Source organism: Salmo salar, chromosome ssa22 (assembly GCF_905237065.1).
Source record: "Salmo salar chromosome ssa22, Ssal_v3.1, whole genome shotgun sequence".
In the NCBI taxonomy this organism is placed as follows: Eukaryota; Metazoa; Chordata; class Actinopteri; order Salmoniformes; family Salmonidae; genus Salmo; species Salmo salar.
The window spans coordinates 56,308,063-56,321,585 of record NC_059463.1 but is presented as its reverse complement, the minus strand read 5'-3'; the positions used below and the strand labels follow the sequence as shown (position 1 = coordinate 56,321,585).

Genomic DNA, 13,523 nt, shown 5'->3' with positions numbered 1-13,523 from the left:
GCTACTTTAAAATGTTGGAAGCCCTCAATGGTAATGTTAATGTCAAAATTGATTTTATCCATCTAGAGTCCTCTATCTAACTCCATGAGATGAGACTGAACCAATAGCCAGGAATAGACCAGCAAACGCTGGCCCCTAATTGCAATGAGGTGTACCTGGAGACAAATAGATACACCTGGGTTAATTAATTAAGACATGTCACATAACATAAATACCAGGTGTATTGGGTCTACTTAGCATCAGTTGCATTTTCTCTGTTACTACCACTCCTGTACCCGGCATCATGCGCATGTTCAGACTGACGGTGATCACATGTGCGTATACAAAATCTGTATCTGATGCAGATTAGAATTTAAATATATATGACCAAATGTTTGTATTTGAGAGTAATGGAATTATGTGTCATGTATGACTTGCGGGACATTACATTTATATTGTTCAAAACAAAGTTGTCTAACAAACTGCCACATTGCATGCATGGAATAAGAGACCAAATTCTGAACTTGATGACTACAGTACACTTAGTATAACTCAAATGCTGGAGTATAGAGTCAAATGCTAAATTCTAGCTTCATGGTCCAAGTGCATATGATGTGGAATGTTGCTGTGTGATGTTGTTTCAGTGCTGGATGCAGCTTGCTGTACACTAACAGATGGAGGTACTGTATGTAGTGATGATGATGATACTACTTAACCAAGCTAATGTGAGTGGTGTGTAATTCCTGTTTATTTGTCCTGGCAGCAATCACCATCACGTGTTAACCTGTTAGGGCTAGGGGGCAGTATTTGCACGGCTGGATAAAAAAATGTACCTGATTTAATCTGGTTACTAATCCTACCCAGTAACTAGAATATGCATATACTTATTATATATGGATAGAAAACACCCTAAAGTTTCTAAAACTGTTTGAATGGTGTCTGTGAGTATAACAGAACTCATTTGGAAGGCAAAACCCTGAGACAGATTCTGACAGGAAGTGGATATCTGATGTGTTGTATTACCTTTAAACCTATGCCATTGAAAAACACAGGGGCTGAGGAATATTTTGGCACTTCCTATTGCTTCCACTAGATGTCACCAGCCTTTACAATGTGTTTTGAGTCTTCTGGAGGGAGATCTGACCGAACAAGAGCCATGGAACGATGATGGCCCATTAGACACCTGGCGCGCGAGTTCATGTTGGGTACCCTCGTTCCAATACGTTATAAAAGAGAATGCATTCGTCCACCTTGAATATTATTCATGTTCTGGTTAAAAAAGGCCCTAATGATTTATGCTATACAACGTTTGACATGTTTGAACGAACGTAAATATATTTTTTCCCCTCGTTCATGAAGTGAAGTCCGGCGTGCTTAGATCGTGCTAACAAGACGGAGATTTTTGGACATAAATGATGAGCTTTTTTGAACAAAACTACATTCGTTATGGACCTGTGATACCTGGAAGTGACATCTGATGAAGACAATCAAAGGTAATGGTTTATTTACATAGTGTTTTCGATTTTAGATCTCCCCAACATGGCGGCTAGTCTGTATCGCAACGCGTATTTTTCTGGGCGCAGTGCTCAGATTATTGCAAAGTGTGATTTCCCAGTAAGGTTATTTTTAAATCTGGCAAGTTGATTGCGTTCAAGAGATGTAAATCTATAATTCTTTAAATGACAATATAATATTTTACCAATGTTTTCTAATTTTAATTATTTAATTTGTGGTGCTGACTTGAATGCCGGTTATTGGAGGGAAACGATTTCCTGAACATCAACGCCACAGTAAAACGCTGTTTTTGGATATAAATATGAACTTGATAGAACTAAAAACGCTTGCGTCCCACCTAGCCCATAGAGGTTAAGGCTCTGATGCTTTACTGCAATGTGGTAAGCTAGTCACCGACCACCTATGATATTTTCTACTGTAGATTAGCGTCACTGGCCCACACCAGTCTTCGCTCTCCTTCGTCCCTCACCTTTCTCCTTTTCTTGATGTTTTCCCCCCATCTACCTCAGATGGAGGTCAGATTCAAATCAAGCGTGCCAACTATGGTCGTCGTAAACACGATGTGTGTTCCAATGGGCGCCCTTATAACCAACTCACCGACACCAACTACCTCAGCCAATCCTCCACCAGCAAGATGGCAGGAAGGTACTAGAACCTGTGGTGTTTACCTGTAGGAACTCCTGGCTGTAGTGGTAACAACCACCAGCAAGATGGTAAAAAGATACTAGAACCTGAAGTGTTTACCTGTGGGAACTCATGACCTCTACCTGTCTTTGACACAAACAGGTGCGGTGGGAAGAGCCAGTGTGTTGTCCCGGCATCCAATTTAGTTTTTGGAGACCCCTGTGTTGGGACTTACAAGTACCTGGACACCAAATACTCCTGTGTCCAACAGCACGAAACAAGTCAGTCTCTGAATGTGTGCTAATAATAGTTAGTGGTGGGCACCAATAGCCATAATTTAATTCAATGTAATATCGGTATGACTGTGGCATGTTGGGATATTGTTTAATACTCCTAGCCATTTTACTCTTTTGTAAAAGAGTGCACTCTGCTGATTGCTAGAAAAGGAATAGAATGGGTTGGTTCCCCTAGGGTACCAGCTTGCTAACTTTGTTTTAATAAATGCTGCCTTATGGCCACAACATGTTTCATACATGCATTTGTTTCTCCAAGTGTATACCACCCTCACCTGCTAACGAACACTAGCTGGCACACAAGCTGTGGTTACGGAACAATGTAGCCGGCAACAACTTTAGTTATCGTAGCCTGTAGGGAGGTCGGAGACCAGGCAGTGTGGTGCCAAGACGGACAAAGGAACTGATCGTGGACTACAGGAAACGGAGGGCCAAGCCCCTCCCTACCAGGAGGCTAAAAATATTTATCAGCCCTCCGATCCTCAATTCTACAGCTGCACCATTGAGAACTATTTGACTGGCTGCATCACCACTAGGTATGGCATCTGTCCGCAAGGTGCTACAGAGTAGTGCGTACATCACTGAGGCCGCGCTCCCTGCCATCAGGACCTCGACACGACGTGTGTCAGAAGGCCCTACATTGTCAATGCCTCAAGCCACCCAAGTCATACTGTCCTGTTGCTCCATGACAAATTGTACGGCTGCACCAAGTCTGGAACCAACAGGACCCTGAACGGCTTCTACTTCCCCCCCCAAGCCATAAAACTGCTGAGTGACTACCCCTGACTATCTGCATTGACTTTTTTTTAATTTTTTTTTGAAATTACTTTTTTGACATCTGCTGCTGCTGTTCCTTGTTATATGTACATATCGAGCTCAAGTAGCCAGCAAGATCATTGAAGGAAAGTGGCTGAAGCTTACTTGATGCTTGTGCACACTTAATCTGGTTTAAGACTGAATATGTATCAGTGAACGGTAACTAGCTAGCGCGACTCCCACAGATTTGTAGGGTATACAGCTAATATGGCACAGCATAGAAATACAGATTTGGTGTAGCGGGTCGACTTTATTTTTCACCAGTCTAGGTCTAGCCTGTTTGCTTAATGTTAGCCATTTGAGTCCTGCTCATAAGGAAGTGGAACTACAAGGTAACGGTGGAAGATGACGCGCTTAACTTTTTATACTTTAGTACATGCCGACAAGTTTAAGATGACTTAAAAAATTCACCTGAAATCAACATTCCCTGTTAGTGCCCATCCCTAACACTTCACCAGGCTAATGTGTCTTAATTTGTCTGGCCAGTGTGGTGTAACTCCTGTGTTGTCCTTGCAGCATCATATGTGAAGGCTCTGATTCCCAACTACTATGTGGTAAGCTGGTTAGCACTCCCGTACGGTATAATCATGTGGTGAAGTATATTAGTCACTAGCCCACACAAACACCAAGATTTGGCCATCCTTTTCTTCTTTCTCTTAGATCGGGGTGAGATCCATATTCAGCGTGCCAACTATGGTCGTCGTCAACACGATGTGTGTTCCATTAGGCACCCACAGGAACAACTCAAAAACACCAACTGCCTCAGCCAATCTAGCACCAGCACAATGGCAGAAAGGTAGTGAAACCTTTAGTGTGCATTTACCTGTAGGCACTCATTGGCTGTGGTGTTAACCTCTACCTGTTGACACACAGGTGTGACGGAGAGCGCCAGTGTATCGTCAAGGTATCCAACTCCGTGTTCGGCGACCCCTGTGTTGGAACTTATAAGTACTTGGATGTGGCTTACACCTGTGACTGAATGTGAGTTTTATATATGTGCATGCACACATGACTGGGAACTAGAATGCTGACGGTTTGTCTTGCAGAATATCTTCCTGTGGAACCTGAAGATGTACAAGGCTTCTGGGATATCTTCATCAGGTTGTGCTGTTTTCCTCCAACTGCCAAATCAACTTCAATGACCATTGTAAACCTGTCTATTTTGTGTGGAAGTGTTTCTGAACTGTGGTTGGTCTGAATTAAATGAAGTGTCAGAGACAAGACTGGTTGCCTCTTGTATATTACTAAATGTCACACCAATATTTCTGAACATGTGTCCTTTATTCTCGCCTTTCACCGGACTCATTTGTACCTGGCGCTAATGTGCCTTTGTCTTACTGTCTGTATTCTGTGCCCACCGTTAGGCAGTTGTTAAATGCTCTGGATGGTCAAACTATATTTAAATCAATTGTACCTGCCTCTCAAATCACTGACAAGTAGTACTTATGACATCAGCAGGCTTACTTGACCTAATCTGTATGCATCAACAGCTAATCTGGTGACAAAGCAGACCTGGACAGGTTATACAATGTGTAGACCCTACAAATGTACATCAGTAAGTGATTGGCTCAGATCATGAACCAAATGTTACTGTAACGTGTAAATTAATCTAGAGGCTGTTTCTTCTCTTAAACATACTTGCAGGGAAGCTGCCCAACTACATCACATTAGTCATCTATCAGCCTCTGATCCAGAGACACACACACACGCAAACAGGGTCAACGCCCTGCTAAAGGGCACATCGACAGATCTCCACAATGTCAAAAACGTAGTCCAACACAGTTCCAAGAGCAGCCCTTCAACCATCAGATTCCAGCCAGAGAATAAATAGAATTCCATTCCCTGCACCACAAACAAAACAACCATAAAAACATCCAGGACAATATAACAGCAAGGCCAATGTTTGAGTGCATGTATGGCACCATGTCCATCTTGGTGCATTTGAATGAGTGTATGCATTTGTACAAACACCTGCATGGCATCAGCCTCAACTATATCAACACAGCCCCTCAGTGTCAATGTATTTACCTTTTATATATAATTTAGATCTGTCATTCTATCCTTTGCCCAGCAACTCCTCCCACTTTGTCTCCAATTCCACATCACAGTCCTCAGCTTCCCTTAGCCCATCCCGCCTGTCTCTGCTGGCAACCCTTCGGATTTCTATGCAGCATATCTTTCAACGATACAGTTTATCTAATTGAATAGACTCTAGACTGAGTTAAACTTTTACTATGAGCGTTGGTAATTGACTGACAAGATCTCAAGTATTTCTAGGGTCCATTTTAGATCTATGCTATGCATTTTCAGCCATTCCTGACAGGCTGCTTGAAGACAATATCAAAATAAAAGGTCAATTCTGTATCCTCACAAAATCTGCAGAACTTTGATGATTGTATGCCCCAAATATTCAGCATTTTGTTGGCAAGAAATCTATAAAATTTTTGCTGAAAAGCACAAGTCTTGAATCAACTCGTACACCCCGTACCATGGAATCGGTAAATCAAAAATTTCTTCCCAACAATTTTGCAGTCTGTATGGCATAGATGTCAACATCCTGGTCCTCAAATGAAACTGGTATACATTCCTATTTATGCTATTTTTTTTCCTCTGCAAGTTTTGGTCCTTTATATTGGACAGACAGACCAGTTCCCTACCTCCTCCTGCTGCCACCTGTCTCCATTGTTGGGGTAATGTAATCAACTGGTTATAATCTTGGATTGAGCAGACCTTTCCATATAATTCTGATAACTCCATGAAAGACAATTCTACCATTCCAATTGACAATATCATTTAAAAACAAATAGCCTTTTCAAACTTTTTTTCCCATAAATATTGGTCTTTTATAAACCGTCACATTTGAGTAGTGCCATAATATTTGTAATATTTGTTCTATCCTTTCAGGGGGATGAAATTTAAATTGTAGCCAGTTCTGCAATGCTTGTTTGAAAAAGAGAAATACTTTGAAAAAAGTATCATTTGAAATTAATCAAAATGAGACATGGAAATCTGTACACAGGCCAAAAAGTCTATTTTAGACAATGGATTAGCTTTTTTTAGTAATCTACTTGAGGAACATTTAGGGTTCAAGTAGAACTTTTGAATAAGTGAAGCTTTTAGAGAGAAGTTTAGTGCTTTTATATTTAATAATCTCAACACACCCAATTCATATTCATTATATAGCGAGCTAGGCCTGCATACCACCCTGCATCTTACTGCTGCTTTGCTTCTTAAGGAGATGTTTATCTTTCAAAGGGTGTAAAATAGTTGTATGTTTGAAAAATTTGAATTTTGACATTTATTTGGATTCAAATTTGCCGCTCTTGAAATGCACCTGCTGTTGATGGAGTGCACCACGGGTGGGACGCCTGCGTCCCACCTAGCCCATAGAGGTTAAGCTAAGCAGGATTGGTCCTGGTCAGTCCCTGGATGGGAGAACAGATGCTTCTCAAAGTGGTGTTGGAGGGCCAGTAGGAGGCACCCTTCTGTCTTGTCTAAAAAATATCCCATTGACCCAGGGCAGTAGGGTGCCGTCTTTTGGATGGGACGTTAAATGGGTGTCCTGACTCTCTGTGATCACTAACGATCCCATGGCACTGATCGCAAGAGTAGGGGTGTTAACCCCAGTGTCCTGGCTAAATTCCCAAATTGTCCTTCTTACCATCATGGCCACCTAATCATCGCTGGTGTACAATTAGCTACTTCATCTCCCCTCCTCTCCCCTGTAACTATTCCCCAGGTTGTTGCTGTAAATGAGAATGTGTTCTCAGTCAACTTACCTGGTTAAATAAAATAAACACATTCATAAATATAGATAGGCACACTGTATCTTGTCTGGTTTAGCGTCCCAAATTAAGATAAATATTTTTTGCTCATATGAATTGAAAAACAAATCATCAGGAGTATGCAGCGCCATATGAAAGTAAGTAAACTGTGATATGACTAAGGAGTTAATCAGGGCAAATTTTCTATAAATAGACAGGAATTGACCTCTCCATGGTTGCAGGATCTTGTCTGTTTTCTATTGAAATTAATTTTGTAGGGCTCATGTAATATTTTTTTATATGAATACCAAGTATGTCTACTTCACCATCAGACAATTTTAAAGATAAACTGCATATTAATGTAAAAGTTGTATTTTTTAAAGATCCAATACCTAACATTGTACACAGGTTTTAGTCCAGAGAGTCCAGAAAACATATCTAGATCTTCAATGAGACATTGCAGGGATCTAGCTTGCGGACTTAATAAAAAACTTGAGTCATCGGCATACATGGACACCTTTGTTTTTAAACCTTGGATTTCTAATCCTCTAATGTTATTTGATCTGATTTTAGTAGCTAGCATTTCGATGGCCATAATGAATAGATATGGTGACAGCGGACACCCTTGTTTAAGTCCTCTTGACGATTCAAAACTCTCTGAAAAGTAGCCGCTATTTACTATTTTACACCTATACAGTACTTTTACCCATTTTAAAAGAGAATCACCAAAATTGTAAAAATCCAGGCATTTTATGAACAAATTTGTAGTCCGTAATTTCCTGTAGACCCTGCCACATACGTCTCGTGTCTTGGCCGTTGAATTGCAACTCCATTTTCTCCCTATACCGACATTCTGCTTGTTTGATTGCCTTGCGGAGGGAATAACTACACTGTTTATATTCAGCTATATTCCCCGACCTCTTTCCATGGTTGAATGCGGTGGTTCACGCATTCAGTTTTGCACGAGTTTTGCGATATATAAGTCAGGTGAACAAAAGGACTTGAGTTACTGTATGTTGATATTGTTACACCATGAGTCATTAATCATGAGGCATAAACCCCTACCCTTCCACTTACCAGAGAGATGTTTGATTCTGTCGGGCGCGACGCATGAAGAAACCCGATGGTTGTATGGACTTTGATAACATATGTCATGATCTGAGCCAATCACTTAATGATCAGGGTTTGTAGGGTCTACACATTGTAATGTCTTAACGGTCCAGGTCTGCTTTGTGTACACATTAGGTCAAGTAAGCCTGCTGATGTCATAAGTACTACTGGTCAGTGATTTGAGAGGCAAATACAATTGATTTAAAAATAGTTTGCCCGTCCAGAGCACAATGAATATTTTACAACTGCCTAAAGGTGGGCACAGAACATAGACAGCAAGACAAAGGCACGTTAGCGCCAGGTACAAATGAGTCCGGTGAAAGGCAAGAATAAAGGACACATGTTCAGAAATATTGGTGTGACATTTAGTAACATACAAGAGGCAACCAGTCTCGTCTTTGACACTTCGTTTAATTCAGACCAACCACAGTTCAGAAATGCTTCCACACAAAATACACAGGTTCACAATGGTCATTGAAGTTGATTTGGCAGAAAACAGCACAACCTGATGAAGATATCCCAGAAGCCTTGTACATCTTCATGTTCCACAGGAAGATATTCTGCAAGACAAAACGTCAGCACCAGCATTCTAGTTCCCAGTCATGCGTGCATGCACATATATAAAACTCACATTTAGTCACAGGTGTAAGCCACATCCAAGTACTTATAAGTTCCAACACAGGGGTCGCCGAACACGTAGTTGGATACCTTGACGATACACTGGCGCTCTCCGTCACACCTGTGTCAACAGGTAGAGGTTAACACCACAGCCAATGAGTGCCTACAGGTAAATGCACACTGAAGGTTTCAGTACCTTTCTGCCATTGTGCTGGTGGTGGATTGGTTGATGCAGTTGGTGTTTTTGAGTTGTTTGCGTGGGCGCCCAATGGAACACACATCGTGTTGACGACGACCATAGTTGGCACGCAGAATATGGATCTCACCCCGATCTGAGGAAGAGAAAGAAGAAAAGGATGGCCAAATCTGGGTGTTTGTGTGGGCTAGTGACTAATATATATCACCACATGATTATACCGTACGGGAGTGCTAACCAGCTTACCACATAGTAGTTGGGAATCAGAGCCTTCACATATGATGCTGCTTACTGCAAGGACAACACAGGAGTTACACCACACTGGCCAGACAAATTAAGACATACATTAGCCTGGTGAAGTGTTAGGGATGGGAACTAACAGGGAATGTTGATTTCAGGCTCATTTGTTTAAAGTCATTATAAAATGTGTTGGCGTGAACTAAAGTATAAACAGTTTGACACGTCATCTTCCACCGTTCCCTTGTAGTTCCACTTCCTTATGAGCAGTCCTCAAAATGCTAACATTTTAAGTAAACTGGCTGGCTAGATCTAAGCTGGTGAAAAATTAAGTCGACCCACTACACCACATCTGTATTTCTATGCCGTATACACTACAAATCTGTGGGAGTAGCGCTAGGTAGTTACCATTCAGTCTTAAAACCAGATTAAGTACGCACAAGCAAGCTTCAGCCACTTTCCTGCAATGTTCTTGCTTGCTAATTGAGCTAGATATGTACATATAACAAGGAACAGCATATGTCAAAAAAGTATTTGCAAAAAAAAAGCTATGCAGATAGTCAGGGGTAGTCATTCAGCAGTTATGGCTTGGGGGAAGTAGAAGCCGTTCAGGGTCCTGTTGGTTACTGACTTGGTGCAGCCGTACCATTTGTCATGGAGTAACAGGACAGTATGACTTGGGTGGCTTGAGGCATTGACAATGTAGGGCCTTCCGACACACGTGGTGTCGAGGTCCTGATGGCAGGGAGCGCGGCCTCAGTAATGTACTGGGCCGTACGCACTACTCTCTAGCACCTTGCGGACAGATGCCATACCTAGTGGTGATGCAGCCAGTCAAAAAGCGCTCAATGGTGCAGCTGTAGAATTGAGGATCGGAGGGCTGATAAATATTTTTAGCCTCCTGGTAGGGAGGGGCTTGGCCCTCCATTACCTGTAGTCCACAGTCAGTTCCTTTGTCCATCTTGGCACCACACTGCCAGGTCTCCGACCTCCCTACAGGCTACGCTAACTAAAGTTGTTGCCGGATACATTGCTCCATAAGCACAGCTTGTGTTAGTTAGCAGGTGAGGGTGGTTTACACTTGGAGAAACAAATGCATGTATGAAACACGTTGTGGCCATAAGCAGCATTTAATAAAACAAAATTAACAAGCTGGTACCATAGGGGAACCAACCCATTCTATTCCTTTTCTAGCTATCAGCAGAGTGCACGCTTTTACAAAAGAGTCAAATGGGTAGGAGTATTAAACAATATCCCAACATGCCACAGTCATACCGATAGTACATTGAATTAAATTATGGCTATTGGTGCCCACCACTAACTATTACTAGCACACATTCAGAGACTTACTTGTTTCGGGCTGTTGGACACAGGAGTATTTGGTGTCCAGGTACTTGTAAGTCCCAACACAGGGGTCCCCAAAAACCAAATTGGATGCCGGGACAACACACTGGCTCTTTCCATCGCACCTGGGTGTTTCAAAGACAGGTAGAGGTCATGAGTTCCCACAGGTAAACACTACAGGTTCTTGCTGCTGGTGGTTGTTAACACCACAGCCAAGGAGTTCCTACAGGTAAACACCACAGGTTCTAGTACCTTTCTGCCATCTTGCTGGTGGTGGATTGGCTGAGGCAGTTGGTGTCGGTGAGTTGGTTATCGGGGCGCCCAATGGAACACACATCGTGTTTACGACGACCATAGTTGGCACGCTTGATTTGAATCTTACCTCCATCTGAGGGAAGAGAGACAAAGAAAAGGAGAAAGGTGAGGGACGAAGGAGAGCGAAGACTGTGTGGGCCAGTGACGCTAATCTACAGTAGAAAATATCATAGGTGGTCGGTGACTAGCTTACCACATTGCAGTAAAGCATCAGAGCCTTCACACGTGATGCTGATTGCTGCCAGGACAAATAAACAGGAATTACACACCACTCACATTAGCTTGGTTAAGTAGTATCATCATCATTACTACATACAGTACCTCCATCTGTTAGTGTACAGCAAGCTGCAGCCAGCACTGAAACAACACACAGCTAATTCAGCAACATTCCACATCATATGCACTTGGACCATGAAGCTAGAATTTAGCATTTGACTATACTCCAGCATTTGAGTTATACTAAGTGTACTGTAGTCATCAAGTTCAGAATTGTCTCTTATTCCATGCATGCAATGTGACAGTTTGTTAGACAACTTTGTTTTGAACAATAGAAATGTAATGTCCCGCAAGTCATATGATATGTACTTCCATTACTCTCAAATACAAACATTTGGTCATATATATTTATATTCTAATCTGCATCAGATACAGATTTTGTATACTCACATGTGACCACCGTCAGTCTGAACATGCGCATGATGCCGGGTACAGGAGTGGCAGTAACAGAGAAAATGCAACTGATGCTAAGTAGACCCAATACACCTGGTATTTATGTTATGTGACATGTCTTAATTAACCCAGGTGTATCTATTTGTCTCCAGGTACACCTCATTGCAATTAGGGGCCAGCGTTTGCTGGTCTATTCCTGGCTATTGGTTCAGTCTCATCTCATGGAGTTAGATAGAGGACTCTAGATGGATAAAATACATTTTGCATTAACATTGCCATTGAGGTCTTCCAACATTTTAAAGTAGCCATCTAGGTGGGGCTTCTTCGTTAAGGAAGAATCACACGGGCCACGTTCAGTCGCAAAATCTTCAAGCATTGCAGATTTCCATTTAATGAATAGAGACAACGTATTTCCTTATTCTACTTGTCAAAGAGACATATTTGTTCAACATAGCATATGTTTCTTTCTGAAACTTCCAAAACGTTTCGTCCTGCTGAACGCTTCCATTATTCCTTCCGTGTCATCAAGATGGATCAGACAATTAATTATACTCTTGAGCAAACATTGCATAACTGTAGGTGGCAGTAAATTGCCAGCTTTGCCTTCAAATAGTACCTTTTCAAACAACACACTCTGTGGTGGTGTGCAGCCTTTTAGATTGTTTGCCAACTCATAGAAATTATAGAAGAAAATTGACTACTTTAATAAAATGAATATTGCCTCCAATTTGAATTCATTTTTTATTTTATTTGAATGGAGCTGTCCGTACACTCACAGACACCATAATGGGCACATATAAAGATGACATACTGTATCTATAATTCTCTATGGTCAGATCCCCATTATGTGTAGTTCCGGTGGCTGAGTGTGTGTCCTCTTCCTCTCTGGTGAAACCCAACTGTCGCTCCTCAGGGCTGCTGGACAGGTGCCTTGTCCATCACTGGGCAGGGTATTGCACATATCAGGCTCCGGAAAGGCCGGTCCGAGTGATTTTGTGCATTCATACTTTCTCAGTTGCCATTCCTGTAAGGGGAGACCGTTGCGCATTAAGTTAGTTTGGTGACCATAGAACCCACAGTACCCCAGTACAGGTACACTACTGTCAACATTATTAAAGTGACCCTTGTTGAATAACTATGTACACACGGCAGCAGTCTCTATGGTACAGGGTAGTGTACTGGGTGGTATCAGCTCAGGACCCTGCTTTTAACAGTACTAAGTTTGGCAGGGTACTGGGCGGAGGCCGGCTAACAGTCCGATGGCCTGGAGATAGAAGTTTCTATCTCCAGTTTCTCAGTCTCTTGGTCACAGCTTTGATGCACCTGTACTGTCACTGTCCATGGTACTGTACTGTCTATGGTAGCGGGGTGAACAGGCCATGGTTCGGGTTGCTGAGGTCCTTGATGATCTTCTTGCCCTTCCGGTGACACCTGGTGCTATAGAGGTCCTGGAAGGCAGGCAGTTTCCTCCGGTGTTGTTTTGGGCTGACCACCCCTGGGGAGCCCTGCTGTTGCAATGGCCGTGCCAGTCGGTGATACAGCCCTACAGGATGCACTAAATTTTGCCACATTTCTTCAGCCTCCTGATGTTGATGGGGCACTGTTGCGCCTTCACCACACTGTCTCTGTGAATGGACCATTTCAGATTGACAGTGCGGTTGTGAGGCCTGTTGGATATACTGCCAAATTCTCTATGTTGGGGGCGGCTAATGGTAGAGAAATGAACATTCCATTTTCTAGCAACAGCTCTGGTGGACGTTCCTGCAGTCAGCCTGCCAATTGCATGCCTCTTCAAAACTTGAGACATCAGTGGCATTGTGTTTTGTTTGACAAAACTGCACATTTTAGAGTGGCCTTTCATTGTCCCCAGCACAAGGTGCACTTGTGTAATGGTCATGCTGTTTAATCAGCTTGTTTAATCAGAATCCTGATTGTCCCCAGAGATCCAAGTTTCAGTCAATACCAGAATGTCTGGATCCGTCTGAAAAGGCCAGATCTGGATGTAATACACTAAGGAAGTAAGTAAGCTTCTATTGTTCAGAT

At 42.4% G+C, this 13,523-nt stretch overlaps 2 protein-coding genes across 2 annotated transcripts; one reads left to right on the top strand and one right to left on the bottom strand.

Moving 5' to 3' along the window:
- Positions 1-283: 283 nt before the first annotated feature.
- Positions 284-4,432, top strand: LOC106600247 (L-rhamnose-binding lectin CSL3-like). The gene is made up of 7 exons (XM_045705320.1): positions 284-314; positions 2,004-2,131; positions 2,281-2,399; positions 3,744-3,781; positions 3,888-4,023; positions 4,101-4,131; positions 4,274-4,432. The coding sequence occupies exons 1-7, from the start codon at positions 284-286 to the stop codon at positions 4,367-4,369; spliced, it is 579 nt and encodes a 192-aa protein (XP_045561276.1). The 3' UTR covers positions 4,370-4,432.
- Positions 4,433-8,491: 4,059 nt separating this feature from the next.
- Positions 8,492-11,554, bottom strand: LOC106583761 (L-rhamnose-binding lectin CSL3). The gene is made up of 9 exons (XM_045705497.1): positions 11,478-11,554; positions 11,133-11,168; positions 11,005-11,049; positions 10,749-10,884; positions 10,503-10,621; positions 9,162-9,206; positions 8,916-9,051; positions 8,733-8,840; positions 8,492-8,661 (listed from the first exon to the last, which is right to left on the bottom strand). Exons 1-8 carry the CDS (start codon positions 11,506-11,508, stop codon positions 8,735-8,737), a joined length of 654 nt encoding a protein of 217 aa, XP_045561453.1. The 5' UTR covers positions 11,509-11,554; the 3' UTR covers positions 8,492-8,661; positions 8,733-8,734.
- Between the last annotated feature and the right edge of the window lie 1,969 nt (positions 11,555-13,523).